Source organism: Habropoda laboriosa, unplaced genomic scaffold, assembly GCF_001263275.1.
Source record: "Habropoda laboriosa isolate 0110345459 unplaced genomic scaffold, ASM126327v1 scaffold9, whole genome shotgun sequence".
Lineage (NCBI taxonomy): Eukaryota > Metazoa > Arthropoda > Insecta > Hymenoptera > Apidae > Habropoda > Habropoda laboriosa.
The window spans coordinates 1,270,311-1,289,674 of NW_017100191.1; the positions used below are offsets into that span (position 1 = coordinate 1,270,311).

General features: G+C 41.4%; 1 protein-coding gene across 1 annotated transcript in view; it reads right to left on the minus strand.

Moving 5' to 3' along the window:
• Positions 1 to 18,571, minus strand: part of LOC108580322 (cell adhesion molecule 2-like) — a 35,851-nt gene extending 17,280 nt beyond the window's left edge. The window contains exon 1 of the mRNA XM_017944049.1: positions 18,511 to 18,571. Coding sequence (XP_017799538.1) covers positions 18,511 to 18,571 — 61 coding nt within the window. The remainder of the gene's footprint in view (positions 1 to 18,510) is intronic.
• Positions 18,572 to 19,364: the final 793 nt, after the last annotated feature.

Here is a 19,364-nt window from a genome sequence, read left to right on the forward strand (position 1 = left end):
GTCGAGGAAATTACCTACCGTCTTGCGTAATACGAACGAGTGTTACCATTATAGCTCACGTATTGATTCAGCCTTTAACCCTTTAACAGCGTACAGAAACCGAGCAGAAGCGGTTTACTCTATTTTTAAAAAGTTAAAGTTCGCTATAATTTTAATTTTAATCAGCAAAATAACACACACACATCGTAGAGGTGTTAATTGCTCTTCGTCCACGTGACTGCTTATACAGGAGTGATCAAGACAATATAATAAATCCATCGCGTGCGTAATCGAGGGGCATTTTCCAGATATTTTATGTGCTTTACCACGCGCTCGCTTTAATTAATTCTGCAGCAACAACTAGGCTCCAAGAGCTTATAACGAGCTTTCTCGTGCACTCCAGGGACTCCTCTTTGGCTTTCCCAGGACTACATAGATATCTCTTTCTCTCTCCTTCGCTTGCTCCATCCCTCTACAGTTCCTATAACCTAACTCTAGCACATCGACTTTCCGGCAATGTGTCACCAGTATACATAATCACCCGTGACGTAACCTCCTCGCCTTCTCTGATTCTCTCACGTTGGATCATTGTCACTGTTCACTCGCGAGCGAGATAAATTAAGAACGACGGATATTCGTCGTTTAGCCTATATTTTTGCTTGGAATGGACAAGAGGAGCGATCGGTGTTTATGGAACAGGGCTCAAAGCCGCGTGAATTTCATTGGAGAGCTTTTAGGTCGCGGCTAAAGAAAGCTTACTTTCTTTCTTAGACGGGTACTATTTACCCACGAGACTTCCATTTATCCTCGACGAACGCCCGGTAGCGGACTTTATTTTTAAAGGCTCATCAATATTTATAGACGCGCGATAGCTATATCGCGTTATGGCCGGTATAAGTGTGCAGGCTTATAAAGTCTCGCCGCGTCGTAAACAATGATTCTTACCTGCGTGTGTGTGAGGTATTTTTTTATCTGAAGATCAATATAGATCAGGGGTGGCTATAACGCGGCTCTTATGCAAATAAAATGTATGTATGAAATATGGTAAACTAAAACTGATCAATGTGCAAAAGTAATTATTTTATTTCGTTTCTTGTTAAAATGTTATCAGTAAACTAATTGATACCATCTGAACTAATCTCACAGTTTGTTTTGTTATCAAAGATAAATTAATGGCTCTTTCAAATATTCCTTCCTGAAATGTGGCTTCCAAAGGTAGCGTAGCTAGCCACCCCTGATATAGATAGATATCGATCGGTCTTTGTTATATTTTTCTTTTAAATTTCAAATATATTTGCGAAGTACAGTATCGTTTTTCTAAAGTACCTAGGCAATTTGTTTATCAATTGTACGTAGTTGGCGTAGCGCGCAAAAGCCTAGGCTTGCTAAGCCGAAGATCCCGGGTTCGATTCCCGTTGGGTCCGTCAATATTTTTCCGTCGTCGGTTCCTACAATAATTAATTTAAAAGTTAACTCCTCAATCCAACGAAATCATCCTGGCCTATCGAACAATTCGCCAGGAAATCGCCTAATCCGCGGCGCGGTAAAAACTACGTGGAAACTTACGACTTCCACGAGACCACGGTCCGACAACGCGAGTCTCGTCGCGGACGCGGGCGAAAACAACTACATAAGCTAAGTCTAACCGTTTCGCGTATCGTTAGTGAACAATCGTTAATTAACAATTGTCTAGCGTGAAAACCTTGATGTTGTGATTTTATTTCTGCACAAAAACAAAAGACATATTTTTCGTATTGTGGCACTAATAATTTGATCACCCACCGTACATAGAACTTCTGACCTGAGTCCTTCTAAGACACTGGTCTCCTAGAAAACCTTACTGACAAGTCCACTAGGAGGACGCCCACAACTTTTTCTTTGCCACTGATCCTCACTATCAATTTCCTTCATAACTGTTTAGACTTAGTTCGGATTCAATAAGCGTTCTAATACTTATGAATTAGAGTGTACTTTAAGTCTTGGTTCAAGAGTTGAGCTGCTTTACAAGTTTGAATCAGTTTATTGATCTTGTATGAAAGTGTATTTGTACAACCTATATACAGTCGAAATAGTGTCTTATTGAATGCATCGGAAGTAATGGTTGGGTAGAATGCACATATTAAGCGAGTGCTCAAAAACAGGATAACACGCACGTTTCGAGCGACATGAACGTCCTGGAATTGCCGATGGGCATGCTAACATAAGTCAGTTTTATCCGAGCTTTTGCATATTTCTGCTTGGAGTGTAGCACAATGTTACGACCAGTGTTCAGAAATCAAAAAATTCAGTTTTAAAATTGTGGATTTTATTTCGCTGGAATTGATAGTAAACTTTCCTTTGAGGCACATCGTAAATTGGAATAAAAACACGCAAGCTAGTACAGATAACACGGCAGATATTTGTATTTTGCAAATTACTTTCTTCCTTTCCATTTTCAAGATAAGCGAAATTATTTTCTTATTATTTTTAAATTACTTTCCTTTCTTTTCTTTCTGAAGATAAGCGAAAAGTGTTCTGCAAATTATTTTCTTCCTTTCCTTTCCGAAGATAAGCGAAATTATTTTCTTATTATTTTTAAATTACTTTTCCTTTCTTTCCTTCTCGAAGATAACTGAAAAATGTAATATTTTAGTGTTGATAATGAAAAATTCTCGCACTTAAAGATACGAGTAAGTTCCAGTGACTCGAATCTTCTTACTTTTTTATGCATCCTTTCGAAAATGCGTTATTTCCGTTCGTAAATTCTAATCGAGTGATTTGACAGCAGCCAGGAAAACCCATCTGATAATCCTGATACGTAATCTACTTTACAGATTAAATTCAGACTCTGAACAAATATTCCGTTCAGGCCTTGTTTCGACCGTGCAGAAAATAATCGATACACGGTGTCTCACGTCGATGGAAATTTCTTCTGCATGAAAAAGTGTAGAGCGAAACTCACATTTGAATTACCAATGGCCACATGATCTCGAGAAATTGCCACGAATATTTTCTGCACTCGCAAACACGCCGCGAGATATCGAAAATCTCTTTACCAATGCTGCCATACCACCAATAGATATTCCTTTATTCAAGTAGCTGGATATTTGTGATCCTCGAATATCCGATCGGCGAACTCGCTCCTCTTACACCTACATACATACGTACATATGTATGGATGTACTTACACGAATGCATACATTGTACAGGTTATACTTTATCGATATAACAATGTCTAACGGTATTTCCTCGAGTTTATAAAGAAACTCTCGCTGGACGTCCGTAATTACCAGGATGATTGAGCACAGTTAGCATTCCTTATCGCCGTTAAATCGCGCTTAATGGAAAATAGCGATGGATCTCTCTCGTTGGAAGTTGAGCACGCGCGCGAGCGACCGCGCGGTGAAAATAAAATTACTCCCCGTGGGACCGTGATAAATTGCAATGACAATTTTCAATGACTTATGGACGAGTGCTACCGCGACAAATTGCCCGCCCATTCATTTTCATTCAGGTGAGAAAAAGCCTGATTCGTCGCTCTCTCCTTTTTTCTCCTCTCCCCTTTCTTCTATCCTGACTTCTAGTAATTGGACCTACCGTCGTTTGACATGGACCGTGGCGCGCATTATGACGACAGAGTTGTCCCAACCTACATAGACGTCGACTCTGGCAATTGCATTCTTTCTACCAGGCAAAAAAAAAAAAAAAAAGAAGAATTTGTTTCGTCACGGTGAACTTGAAATTGCTCGGGAATTCGAACGGTTTAATTATTTTAGCCTTAATTAGCAGTCCAATGTTACAGAGAGACACATAATATTGCGATACGATGTATATCAAAATTGTGTAGGCTATGTGACATAACACGTTACACAGCCAAGTTATAAAAGTTGTGAAAAGTGAAAGAAAAATTTTATATAACATTGTTATAACTTCTAGCAAGTAGGCCAGGCTGTAGCTCTGTTTCAAATGAAATTGGAAAAAAATGACAGAGGAAAACATTACTCTGTTTAACAAGCTCTGTCATCTCGTGGTACGAATTTTTTTTTTTTAAATAGAATCACAAAATTCTTGTCTGCATGAATTAGGCTCTTCGAGTAATTCCGGGGATAAGTGAAAAATTCAATACTTTGCGAGATATTTCACTTTTTTCGAAAATTTTTAACCCTTTGCACTCGAAGACCCTTTTTTCCGTAAGCAAGTAACAAATCGGAACTTGTTTGCTCGGTAAAATTAACGAAATTTTTTTAAACTAAGATAGAAAGAAAACCATACATATATTAACGAATATGACAATTTTGCTTCAATATAATTATTGAGAATAGATTATATTTTGAATTTTTCTACTGCGAGTTTCTCTGCTTAACGTAGGCCCAGGCCGGGCCATAAAAGCCATGGGTCCGCTGACAGTGGTTCCGATCCAAGTACAAATGCTTCTCCGCATTTTAAACAGTCGAACTGAGTACCTGTTTTTCACTCGGGTTTTCGCCTCCGTTGTTTTGTATTACATTTCTATCAATAAACGTTCTTTTTCTCTGCAGTCGATTGAGTCAATCTTTATTCGCAAATTAAAGATCCTCAATAATAATACACTTCGTTAGAAGTTGGTTCTTTCAAAGTATTTCGCTGCTGAGACCTCTAAAATATGGTGGACAATTTATGGAGGTCCATAGACCTGCTGTTCTGGAAAATGTCAGCTTCTGGGGTGCATCTGTTAATTATTTGCCAAATAGTAAATTATAGTTCTTAGTCGCATCTCGAGTGCAAAGGGTTAAGTGCTCGAACGTTTCATTATTACATTTCAAACATTCTTCCATACGTTTTTTGACATTTTTCATTTCACTGTATAACCGCGATACTATGCCGAGTAGTAGAATCACTCTGTACGACGTATTACGTCATATAGCGTAGACGCAGCTACAGCAATACCAAAAGGTATTATATGACTGTTTCGTGATATTTTGTCGACACAGCTACAGTGACTCTTACTAATATTCGGACACTCTTTAGAACAGTATAACTTTTTCTAAATTGGATCGAACGACTTGAGTCTTTTTGAGAAGTTAGAAGGATTAGTATACTAGATGACGTGTATAAAATTTTTTGAAAATATTGCAATTTGTGGGAATTACGAAGAAAATTGTAAGGGTCACTGTTTTACAACTCTTTTACCTGAGCTTGTAACGAAAATTTAAAACATACGTTTTGTAGATTTGTGTCAATTATACGCATGCTGAAAATTTCACCGAAATCGGTAGATGGAGAAACAAGCAACAGGCATCGAAAGATGTAGGAATCTTCAGATTTATTACAATTACAGGTCGAACGTCGTGAAATAGTGCGATTTTCACAATCTTTAACGATTTGTAGCTCATAGTAACATTAACCGATTTCGATCAAATTTTCAGCAAGCGTATAATTGGCATAAATCTACAAAACATATTTTTTAAATTTTCATTACGGGTTCAGATAAAAAAGTTGTTGAATGTGACATTTACAATCTTAATTTTAATGACATTTACAAAAAATTTTATACGCGTCATCTAGTATACTAATCCTTCTAACTTCTCAACAAAACTCAAGTCGTTAAGTCCAATTTAAAGAAAGTTATACTGTTCTAAAGAGTGTCCGAATGTTAGTAAGAGTCGCCGTATGTCGAACATTGTGGAATGCAGTGATCCGGTGAAATTCGCGAATACACACCATGCGTAAATGTGACCGAGTTACCAGACTTTCCACCTATTTGCTAATATTTTAATAGAATTTTCGCCCTTTTGAATTTTTTCAAAAAATAATTTGATTCGAAAGATGTGTAATAGTGTCCATATGTACCACAGCTATATCAAACGTTGAATTCTAACACATACCATGCGTAAATGTCACTGACAATGAGCCAACCGACTTTCCACCTATTTGCTAATATTTTAATAGAATTTTCGCGCCATTTCAAGGAGCACCTTTGCATTTTTTCGAACAATAATTTGATTCGAAAGACGTATAACAGTGTCCATATGTACCTATCCAGAGGTCCGTGAAGAAGACATCTGGGAAGAGAGTGCACGTGCGCCATTCCTCACCGAGGGAAATTATTCGAGCATGTGGCGAACAGAAAGAAACGGCCGTGCAGAGGAGAGGCGGTTGACACGAAAGTGCGGATAGATATTGCAACAGCTGCGGTTATTGCAGTGTCGTAAAATGTACGCCGATAGAGAGAGGGTCGCGTAACGGTGTCTCGCGCACGCTTATATCGAAGGTTCGCGGATGGAACGACGGGGCGACGTCGACGGTAGGCTTTATCGCTCGTTCTGCACCCTCTGTCGCTCTCTAACTTAATACATACAAGCCGGAACTTGACGAATACCGCGTAACCAAGAAGCACAATCTCTTATGGAACAGTAGTCTCGGGGTGTATTTAGTCTAAAGCATAGTTTGACAGAATTAACTTTGCAAGAAGTGACTATAGTCTGGTGCGAACTCCAAACGTTTCTTGTTTGCCAGTTAAACGTTAACGACCAAACACCTGCTAAGCGTCCGTGTGCACCTCTAGGTGTACCTCTGATCCTCAAGATAAAGTTAACGTGTCGCAATGATACGCGTCGTATCGCTATCAATGACACACGTTTAACCGTGCACGTACACTTGCTCGCAAAAAGCGATTGCCAATTGCTAGATGAATTGGTGTGTTAGGATCTCTGGAGGCGCGTGTCAAAGGTCTAGATTACTTTACAGCGAAATCCCCCCCTGATTCGACGACGTTATTGCCACACTTTGGCCCAAAGGATTTGCACGCGAATCACATTGGCGTTTCGAGATTAAGGTATTTAAGCGAGTCCGGCTGCGCCACCGGTTCACCCTATATCTCGCCGCAATTTCCAAACAGAAGGAGCCACGTAGAGAGAGAGAGAGAGAGAGAGGCTTTCCGCTATCCCGGCTTTCGTCGCTAGCGATCTGAATATTTAGATCGGTCTGTTCCTCCCCGGGGGAGAACGACATCTAACGAACCATGCAAGGATCGTTTTCCTGAGAGTTATGATCTTATTTCTCGAGCTCTCACGATTCCTACCTTCCGGTTTCTACGTCCTCCACTTGCCACGGAAACGAATTAAATAAAGTGCACTCACGATGCGTGTACATTCTGTCGCGAAAGTTTAAGTACACTCATCTAGGCTGAAAATGCACTTTGTATCTGTCTCGTTGGAGAAAAAGAAAAAAGAGAAATATTGTGAAAAATTTGTATTTCAGTTTTCGTGGTAAACTGTATACGTATACACAGGTTTATGGGGTTAGCGTAGATTTTCGTGATTCACGGGAGCGAATCGAATCGAGTTAAAAATACGGTAAGCGAGAGCAGAAAAACAGGTCACATCAGTTGCGCACAGTTTTATTCATCCGGCCATCCTGACACATATTGAAAACGGGAGACACACCGTAGCTACTTACCGGTGAACTATTCAGTTCGACAGTCTGTCGCGTATTCGATTTGAAACTGGCGAAAAATTCGTGAAACGTAACGTGAAGGTAACAATGAAGTCGGGCAATTATAGGGGAGGAAAAACGTATCAATGCTTCCCTTAGTTTCACGCAAATTCAACGGGGAGAGAAAGGAGGGAAAAGACTGCAGGGAGCATGAAACATACGTGTTAACAAATCTAGAATGCAGTCGATGAAACATCAAATCAATTCTGACATGTTCTCTATCAACGAGTTCACCATATTAGTTTCCAACGTTCTTCTCGTAAGCGGTAGATTTATGAGAAAAATAGTGGAGGATAAAGTTTCGTTACTTTTGGTACAGAATACAACGAGTTGAATAGATCTTTTTAATTTGCAATGACAATACTACGATTTTTTTTTTTTAATTTACAGCTACAAGTTGTTTTATACGAAAGCGGTTTCCGAGACAAGTTCAACGACCTATTCAACAAAACTCATTCTCAAACTCAATTTCGTGATAAAGTTTAACGTGGCATAATCGACGACACACTGTTAAAATCTTATTTTTATGACAGCATTGTAAGAGGGTGTACCACCTTGAAGCGTTTAGAAATAGGTAAATTTTGGGAATTTTTTTTATAGGTAACTACTAGATGAAAAGTTTCAATTTTTTTCTGAGAATATAAACGTAACTCTCAGCTTTCTTCTCCAATTTTTTAGGAAGCTAACCTAAGATTCTTCAAAATTGCAGTTATTATAGAAATGGTGACAGTTTAAAGAGGAGAAACCTCTTCTGACCAAAAAATCAATTTTAAACCTTTGTAAAAAATTAAACAATTGACGCATCGAAAAAGTCCTGACATACAATCAAAAAGAACTTTCTATTTCAGACGTTTCAATCTTTAACCGCAATAACTCTTCCCCTTTGTAACATTTTTACTTTTCAAAAATTAGGAAAAAGTAGGAAAGTTACATTCATACTCTCCGAACAAAATTGAAACTTTTCATTTACTAGTTACTTGTAAAAAAAATTCTCAAGCTTTACCCTATCTTTAGACGCCTCAGGGGGCTGCACCTTAATAATTTCGTAATAATTCTTTAGGCTCGCTTCACATTCAATAACTGTCCTAATACGTACTTACGTACACGAAACCTGTAATTTTATATCTCTGTCAAGTGTACCCACTCGACAGCCTTGTAAAATACATTTCCCCAGAGGGGATTGAATTAATCCAGCGCGGTGAAGGAATTCGCGAGGCTAATCAGGCCTGCGTTCGCGCCTACCCAGGAAAAATGAATACAAGCTGTTCTTTTCAGGACGCAGTTAATTATCTGGCGAGCTCACGTGCGTATTTAGTGTAAATCAAAGAATTAAATGGGGTTGGGTGAAAATGGTGAACAGGCACATCGGTCTTTCGAGCCCCGGCCGAATGGTCCCGATAAATAAGTTCGATAAGGGTGGGCTCTCCTTATCTTTTAAATAGCCAATGTAATTTAATCACGCGGGGGTTGGTCGCGTGACCGCGTCACAGATTTGTCTCTCCTGCATCGCGTTCCGTATACGATGGTATGCGGTCTCGGGGCTGCGTTATTTTTTCGCGTCACCGCAGATTGCGGGAAATAAATAGCCGGCGTGTATACGCGTATACGTGGCCCGCCGGCATAACTTTCACGGGCCGCCACCCAGGATGATTTGTGGATGGGAACAAGACGCGAGCAAAACGACGGGAATATTGATATACGAAACGAGATTTTACTCCGTTCTTGTTTGATTATCAGGTCGTTACGTACTACCCAGCATGTATATATCACCGACAGAAAATTCGAGAGCGTTGTAACTCCTAAGCTCCGAGTGTCGTGAAAAAATAATAGAGAAATAATATTGCGCTTCGAAGACGGGTCTTGTAGGATCGGCGAATAACCGATGGCGGCTGAGTTTGACTCACGTTCGAGGGAAAACCTCTTGGGAGGTGAACAAGCAAAGATACCGAGCGGCTGCCTTGAACGTTCTCAGAGGTTAATAACGAGATAACATTAGTTGGAATTATCATAACTGGCGCCCGCTTACATTGCTAAAATGGTTATGCATTCAATGAAAGTCAACGAGGTGCGCTTACATTAAATGGCTGTTCAAGGTGAACGAAAAGTCGACGTGCACCGAGAGTATTCCAGGTGTACAGAAGACCTCCGGTTCAATTACAGCGAAGAAAATCATCGGGGAAATTACAGGGGGACCGGCGGAATCGTAACGGGGCGAAAAGTTGAAATCACGTGAAACAATTTGGTGAATAACGATCGTGGAAGAGGATTTAGTGAAATCGTATGAAACCCGCGACGTGGAAATGAATTTTCGCGAAATGAACCTACAAGCCTGCAGTGAAAACGGAGAGGGAATTATATTATTTACACAATAAAAACGTAGATACTCGGGCGAGGAGGTGAATTAAATCCATCCGTTTTCCCGTTGAAAAGGTAAAAATCAACTGGAAAATTTAAATAACAATGACGCGACGCTTTTGTAATTTATATGGCCGAACAATCACCGTGCAATTTCTAGCCAAGTTATTTATTTCGTTCACGGTACAAAGTTCCGCTCACCGGGCAATTATATCAACAACAAATAAACACGCGCCACAACTATACGCGTGCACGACTAATTTGCAGAATAAAAAAAAATATATGCAAAAATGAACAGAATTAAAACAGTCAAAGGAGAAAAAATCCCGCGTTGACGTGTCGACTGCACGTTACAATTTCAATTAACGTAACGAGGAAAAATGAACGGTTGTTGTTTTCCGAAATAAAATTGTAGAAAAAAAGTGACTCCGTAGCGCGGAAAATTCTATCGAAACGATACGAAAGAGACGGTGATAGAGTGACGAGTAAACGAGCGAGACGAATATCCGAGAGTTACAATGGAACGTAATATTCATCGCGTGAAAAATCTCTCTTAAGAAGCCTTTGGAAACGGTAAATTGCCCTCGAGGTGTGGAAGCGGGCAGGATCATCAAAGAGAGCGTCCCGACGCACGTTCTTGCAATTTATCGGCGCATAAGCTGCACCGTATCGGCCCTATTAGAGCCGTTAACGATCTCGGATCAGATTTCATTGCTTCGTTCCTTCGAAACGAGCTGCTGCACCCCCGTAGCGCGCACTCTCTCTCCCTCTCTCGTGCACCGAGGACCGAAATAAAAGGAAACAGCCGAAGAAAATACGAGAGGGGGATGAAAAAGGAAGGAGGAGAACGTTCCAAGAGAGTAGCACGAGATAAAAGCAATTAATTAAGGCTCGAAGCCTCCCTCTCTCGCCCCTCCCATCTGCGCCTTGCATCCACCCTCCCCCTTTTCTTCTTCTTCGTTCTCCTTTTTTCCTCCCGCGTAAATCGAATGCGCAAAGGTCGATCCTCCTACCCTTGTCTCGGCGTGAGAACGAGCCGACGACACGACGTATCCATTATGGGACAAGTGGGCCACGTCGCGGAATAATGGAACGGCCATGATTTTGTGAGTTTATCGTCACTCGTCACGTGACACGGAAATGCAGCAGGAGGACTGGCGCAGGCTCCCGCGCTTAAACGGGTCGAGGGTGCTCGCACTTAGGCTCGTAATTAAAACACGCCGGAACTGAATGTTTCCTACTCTACAAGAGCTTCGAAGTAACAAGCCTCGCGACGCCAGGCGCACGTGCGCTGTGCGTGCACCACTTCCACCATCGAAGAAGCCTCGAAGAACTTATCGAAGGTGTGTAGGTATAGTCGGTGGAAGAAATATAACGAGATCGGGAAATCGGTCGCGGAGACGAAGTATACATTGCCCTCGAGCGTTCTGACAAGGGAATCGAGAGGAATGTAAGAAGACAAGGGCTGTGTTGTGCATTCAGGCTTTGTCGTTCTGCAAATTCTTGTAACGATCTTCGTTTTCACCGGTACTCTGCCTCAATTTTTATTACTTTATTCGCTACGTGTTGTTCACTTCATTCTGCATCAGTTCCACGTTCTTAACCCTTTCGCCACGACAGAGTTGGCCGCGCGTTCGCTGCCGCTCTACGGGGCAGTCGAGAGGCGAGCGTACACTTTAGCGGGCGTAGCATTACTTTTTTCGTTATTTTCACGATTTTTCAGACAATAAAACCAAATGCTTTCCTTGGAGATATCAAGGTATGCTGTGCTAGAAATTTCAACGAGTGACTATAGTCACCGGTAGGATACAGCGAGCGTTCACCTAACTATAGCCAGCTTTAGTAAGGAAAGGGTTGAAATTCGAGCTAATTGATTTACGCTGGTCACATACAGTTACCCTTAGGAATATTCGGACGCTAACAAAGCAACTATGAAACACTGCACGGGCAAAAATATTTATATTTGAAGTATTATGAATATGAATAATACGAGCATTATACTGTGAATATTAAAAATGTTAATTTTTGCCGAGTATGTAAATATTTGTACAACATAGTAATTGGACATAATTTAGAATAATTTGCATCGTAATGTCATATACGAGAATGCATTAAACCAACAATACATAATCCTAAAGTACAATAAATGACAAAAAGCAACAACTCGATCCTTTTTATAATTAACCTAAATACATCGCCAGAAAGGGAAGGTTATACAGCGTCCGAATATTTTTGGGAATAACTGTAGGTTTACGACACGTCAAGCACAGAAAGAAACTTTACATATTAAAAACGCTATTAGGTCATCGCAGAAGTAATGTCGCTTCTTATCTAGATTCGATATTCTTTTTCACCGCGATAACGTCCGACAGCACGCGTCAAAAACAACAATAGAGAGAATTAAGCAATTACAACGCCCACCATATTCTCCTGACCTGACACCATTCGATTACCATCTATTACACAACTTTTTCACATGCAAAAACTTCCAGAACGCAGACCATTTGAAATCAATATTAGATCAGTTTTTTAATTCGACAGATAAGAATTTTTTTGAAAAGAGGATTAAACCGTTGCCTATAAAATGACGAGTCATCCTTGCAAACAACAGTCGAATAATAGTGTGTCTAAATACTATTAATTTTGTACTGAAACTGGCTCTTTTGGGAACTAATTATTGGCATTTTTAATTTTTCCGATAGTACATGAAATACAGTGCTTCCCGAAGAACATTTGTATTCTTCCAATGCATACATACACTGCGTGTCATAATAATAATACCACCTCAATTGTTTCATTTGCCATATATTGTGGTTGAAATAATAACAAACGAAGTGTGTCATGTTTAAAGGTCTATTGATAAACAACGTTTCCCGAGAAAAGGATAGAATATGTGTACGCCACGGGGAAGAAGCAGTAAGACACTGAGAACAAAAATAAACTTAGGATACAATAAAACGAAGTTATAACAATAATTAATGTAATCGGTAATGTGTAAATTAACGAGATATTAACGACAGTTTGATCCATATGATTCGCATATCGTCGGGAATTGTCCCCGAAGCAAGCGTGGCACACGCTTCGCGAATTCGTTCTTACATATCCTCTACAGTTGTTATATCTCGTTAATTATTAGCTCTAGGACAAACGATGTTTAATACTTTTCCACTTGGAAATTAACGAGCTTTCCTACTAGCGTAAAAAAAATAGGGCATTCCATTTAAAAAAAACTTTGTTGAAAATACGAAGACGGTGAAGCGAGCATCTTGAAGCGACCATCTTTGGGTTTTTCCCTGGGCCTGTTCGCGTAGGGGTGGACAGGGATCGGCAGGATGACGCGACCCTCGAAGCATACTTTTGCGAACGACGCCCGAATAACGTGGATACGGACTCTGAATAACATATACTATTGTAAAAACGTAGAAACGTTCAATTAATTTTACGCCCCAAAAAAAAAAAAATAATATTACGATGACGATGTGCATCCTTCGAAGCCATTCTAATTCTCATGTACCCACATTTCACATCTTTAAATCCAACAAAGATATTCAGGTGTTCTGCTTCTCGTGACTCACCCTGTATATATGAGCAGAGTCAAACTCGGCAAACAAACTCGACTGTTCGTTATACATATATTTGAACTCGGTGTTGAATTTCACATAAACGATTTTCCATTCACTCTTTCTCTCTCTCTCTCACTTTTTTTATTCCCCATGATGAAGAAAATTGTAAAGGTATGCTAAATGTGTAAATTTGTTTGAACGTCTAAATTTCTTAAGAAAAAAGTCAGCGTATAATCGAAACCGCATTGCTCGAGGAAGCACTGTAAGCACTGTTAGTTGTGATCCTTTTATTGTACGAATCCTAAAACAGAATGCCGCATGCGACACTGGCTTTTGGTCCTTTAACTTCCGACCTCGTTACGTTTCTCCACCCGAGAGCCAGACTAACAACAATAATAACAATAATGATAATAAATAATAAACTTTTCAACGAGTAACAGAAAGTTAGTCGTTTCCAGAAAATTATTTTTCCGAAACTCATGAAGTTAAGTAAGATGTAATTGAATTTAAAATGCAATATAAAAAGAGTCCTCCAGAATTCTTATAAAATAAGGAAGGAGCAGTAAGATCAAGTGTATAACTCAATTTAAAACAAAATGGACTCCTGTCAGTCCGGCTGCCAGGTACAGATTTGTTCCAGCAACTTCACCGATCCTTGATCTTGATCCGATTTCATTTCCACGCGAATTCTTACCATTCGCGCGATAAAGACCGGCGAAAGGGAATTTTTCTTTCTCAGATAGAAACTAACTACCCGAGGAGGCTGAAAATCTCGCGAGGCGTAAAAATAATTACCAACCACTTTATTCTCATTGGTTGGTCGCGTTCCCTTCCTTTCCGTAGTAGGAAAAAGGCCGAAAGAAGATCCGGTAGAGTAACGAGCCGCGCCCCGGGCTACCACGGCCGACTCGGGACAAACTCTTGCTAAGGAAGCGGCGTTTTATTATTGCGAAAAGTTATTTCAAGGTTCGTCATACTTTCCGGGTTTCGTGGCGGGATAAAACGATTCCGAGAGAGAACGAAGTTTCCTTTACCCTCCGCAACCGTCCAACCCTCATCTCCGCCTATAATTCTCGGCCAGCTGAGAGAGAAAGAGAGAGAAGTTTTCAGATTGACGGAGCACCTGGCAGCTACCGGGAAGTTTATTTTAAAATAATACGCTTTCCGATCGGCCAGCTCGTCGAAAGTTTCGTCGAATCGGGTCGTCGAATATGAAATTAGCGCGATAATGGGAAGTGGCCAGCGGGAATGGATTTCGAACGAGAAAGTTCCGTAGGGTCGAGGACCCTATAGTTTTTCGCCGCCAACCTCGATGTTCGACATCCTCAACTTTCCCTCACCCCGATGCCCTTATAATTAAGTCACTCGAACAAGTGAATGCTGTGTGTGAGTTTAGTAGCTGTATAAATAACCGATCTCCGTCCTGTTTTATCTCAAACTTCATTGTCTGTTACTCGAGTTTAGTTCGTAATAAGTCCGAATCATTTTCCCCGATATACGAAACTTCGCGGAAAAATTCGAATTCACTGCACCGACCCTTTATATAGCAAAACGAATAGCAAGGAATACTCATTCTTGCAGCCAATATTTCGCTCGTTACCAGTCGCTGGAACAAAACGTTCGACCCTATAAAACGTAGAAAATTTCCTGCGGTTTGGCTTCCTCGTACGTACATATATTCGATTCCGCCATTGGACCAACCCGTTACACCGTAACTGGTTTCTTACTTCTAGCTCGGGGGGACGAGAGTGAAAGAGAACAAGAAGGAAATAATATATTTCAGAGGGATCCGGAAGAGAAGGTTTTGCCGTTTTTACAACGGGGCTTCCGGGAAAGTGAAACGAACTCCTTTACAGTTTCAATTTCGCTAATCCCCGTAAACGACCTTTTTTCACGCTGAACTCCGCGCGAATGAAAATCATTCTTCACCGTAGATTTACCCTTTCCGTGAGCAATTCACTCAGCGGATCGCAACATGGAACGAGAACCGTTCCCCCCTCCTGTTTTCTACTTAAATCCCGTTATCCACTGCTTCGCGGATAAAGAATTATAACAAATCGCCGAGGATGCAAAACGAAAGTCGCGATTCCTCTTAAACTCGAGCAAACGAGTGGGGGAATAGAGGGGATGGATAGTCCAATTTATCATCCAGATAAAGGAATCACAATGGTTCTTCCGAGTCGGAGCGAGTTCGATAGCAGTGAAACCTAGAAAACTCGGCGGCGACGAAGCGAGGCAATAAGATAAGATTTCCAAAAGTTGTACGTTTCCCTAGGACGCCCGTATGAAAAGAAATAGCCAGCAGCGGAATCGCACGCGAAGACGCGCGAGACCGCACACTGTCGCGACCAAAAAAAAAAAAAAAAAAAAAAAAACACAATTTCCCTCGCCCCCTGATTTGCGCAGAAATAAGTTACCATTTCTTTTGCCACGTGAAAGTTACGCTTTCGCACCTTTGTCTCTTTTTTTTTTCTCTCTCTCAGTCTCTGTTTGCCAAGAGTTCCAGCAATGGCAAATACGAATTTCTGTCGCGTGTAACAGCGAGGTAGCTGGAGCTGAATCGAATGCATCAATGGTTGAATTTTAACAGAAAAGTCGAGTACTGGGGATAAACGCTATAGAGATCTGTTGATTGCAGATCAATTTTCAATTTACCGTCGCGTGTTTTGCAGGAGTATCGTGCAATTCGAACATATTTGCCGTGCGCAGTTTTCATTCGGATTTGAAAAAAAAAGTACATCCGGCCGATTCTCTAATTACCATGAAAATCTTATTTACCAGCGATTTTTGTACCCCATTTCACCAATATCGTAATTGCGTTTCCGCTCTGTGTGGCCTCGCGTTCCATCATGATTTTACAGATGAAAAATGATATATAGCTTTTCCTTTTTTCTCCTCTTTTCCTGAAAATGATTCCATTATTTGTCGTGTGAATTTCACCGGCATTGTTTCGAATCAGTTAGCGTGGCGCGCGCGTAAAAGTAACGGCATGCATAAAATGCAACGGATTTTACGAGGGCTATTAGCATAAACTTTATTGCCTGCATCGTAGTACTCACGACATTGTATTGTATCATAGCTAGTATTGTATCATACTCGTACGAGCTCGCGAAGTGACCCCGAATGATAAGCGGCCAACTTTCCGGAAATGGATCCGCGTCAATCGTTACGACGCCTCAGCGAGATAACGGCTCGTAATTAACAGTCAACTCCAGCAGATATATAATATTTCCCTCTAATTGTAATTAAAAGCCCTCCGGTTAAAACGAGTTCTATCGAACGATGGATTTAATCGAACCGTGAACAGCGTACCCGCAGATCGATCGAAGTAACGAAACGCGTTGCATGGATCCAAGTGATCCGTCACTGGCTCGCCGTTCTGACCAGCTTCGCAATAAAACGTATCACTCTTCCGGTCAAGAATTAAGGCAACGAATGCAATTCCATCTATCGGTTGTTTTAAAAGAAAATTGCGACGCGCGGAATGTAACTTCAGAGACGTAAATACTTGAAAAGTAGCCTTGGCCGAAAGTATTAGACACGCTACGAAACGTGAATTGTTTAAAAATATTTCTGTATTAGGAGGAAATGTAGATCGTCTTTTATTAATTTATTCGATATTTCGTTTAGTCACCTTTTACGTACATTTGACAATCGCAGCAATTTCTTTCTCACTTTTACTCTGTTTAAAAAAAAAAAAAAAGAAAGCCGCTTTTAGTTCGTTCTTTCTTGGCATATTTCAAGAACTTTCTAACTTTCAAAATATCAACAGCAAAACTAAGGACAAACTGACGCGTGTTAGCAGCGAGTAACTAACTGCAGGCTGTAACTTTTCGAAAGTAACACAAAATGTTGGCTATAGATCGTTCAGTTGTATATAAACCTGGTCAACTGTTTTAAAATCCCCTTGAACTAGCCGACAAAGCATGACGAAGAATAGAAAGGTTCCAGAAAAATAGTTGTAGCAACAAAAGTGCCGAATATTTTTTACCAATGCTGTACAAACTTTACGTACAAGTTTGTACAACTATTTTCCGTACGTAGTACCAACACTGTTACAGTTTCAGCTTGACGATAATTGAAAGATATAAAAACTGAACGGGGGTGAGTTCATTGGAGAAAACTTGCTACTCTCGGTAGAGATCATCTGCACCTAGAATCCGCACAGTTTAATTTCACCCATTTTCCACGCATTAATACCCGACGCATTAGCATTAACTGAAAGTTGCGCACTTCCGCTCAACCCGGTCCGCCTAGTTCCCTGCAGTTAAACCAGCGGGAACATCTTCAAACAAATCCCAATTGCCAAGGATTTTCAGAGAAGAAACGAGAAACACTAACGGGATAACGGTGTGTTATTCACCCACTCGTAACGATCAGACGAATAAAACCGGGGGAAAAAGAACAACGATCCGGTTATTACGTCCCGGACGATCTTCAACCGTTCACCGGAAGTTCCGCGGTCCGAGGCGAGCGTTCAATTTACCGGGGGCGAACTTGAACCGCGAACAAAGTCCCTTCTCGTAAGCGCTCGTGTGTGGAGCCTCGAACGAAATTGTCGAAGTTGTTCGTCCAGAACGACAATCGCGTAAACGAGGTGTGAATCGCGATGGGGGGTTAGAAATCGTCATAAGCGCCGCGATTGGATAAGAATGTTCACGTTTCGTCTTTCCAGCGGATTCACGCACGGCGGAAGGTGTATGTCCGGAGGTGCACCACGTCGCGTAATTAGTTTACGAGATCGATATTAAACGAAGGACTGGTGTGCATGTGTGTGTGTGTATGTCGCGTTCACACGCCGGAAGAGAAAAAAGTCTTTCTTTCTCTCTGTATGTCCGCGTGTACAGCGTGTATCATTCACGAGGCAGGGCCACAGACGGCAGTCTTATGAATAATGCATACTATAAATTCGCGTCGCACGCACGCATGCACGCCGGTAATTCCATTAGCTGTACCATTTTGCCGCTCGATAGCTGCCTACGTTCTCGATCGAATAACTTCTGCTTGTCCGTTAGATCCTTTGGATTCAGCTTTCGATTCAACTCCCGTTGACTTAATCCTACCGTAATCTTGCCGCTTGTTCGGGAAGATTTTCAAAGAGGAGACCACCATAGTCATCGTCCTTGTACAGCAGAATCGGTCAGACATGATTGATAATTACCTTCCGTACACATGAAGAGTATGGCAGCAATGGAGAGCCTCGCCTGCCACCTCAGAGCCATGTCCGCAACTGTTTGATGGCGCGTTCAATTTGGTACTGAAGCGATTTACATCCTCTTCACTGGATGACAGCGCACCGTCCACCCACTGACATAGCAACACCGCGGAATCCTTATAGGATTTTCAACCGACACTTGTCTAGATCGCCGCGAAAACACCGCGATACGAATTCTCCTCGCGCCTAATGTTCGCACTAGGAACTTCCATAGGATACTCTGTCTATCTATTTTCGTTCCCAAATGAACCGAAAACGTGCACACACTCGCGGGACCCGGTAAAGTTTCAACGCGGAAGATAACGCGCGTCGGGAACGCTTACGCGGAAAACTTTTCCCGTAACCGTGTCACGGGAAAGTTTCGAGTGGATCGTTGCGACGGGTAGGAGGAACTGGATTCGATGCACTTTTCGACCCGCCTCTGTTTCGATCTGTGCCTGGTAACTGGACACCTGACCACTTCGAATCGGGTTCGATCGATTCGACACTTCCAAAGAGGAGAAGCACCTTTGTTTCACGTAAAAATAGTGAAACGCTGCGAGGAAATTGGCGGAGACCGAAGGTGAACTGCTCCGGGGATGATCGCGTTACGTTTGAAGGGGACTCGCGTCACGTTCAAACACTATAGCAGGCAATTATTCACCCCTCGTTTGTCGCGGTTTTGTTCTCGGTGTGTTAACACACCGAAAGTTCGATGCTCTTGGAGTAACTCGATCGGAAGTGTCACTCGCGGAAAAGAGTGGGAAGCTTCTGCTCGCGGACAGGTCTCTTTCAGGACCTAATTCAACCGAACCGTAGAA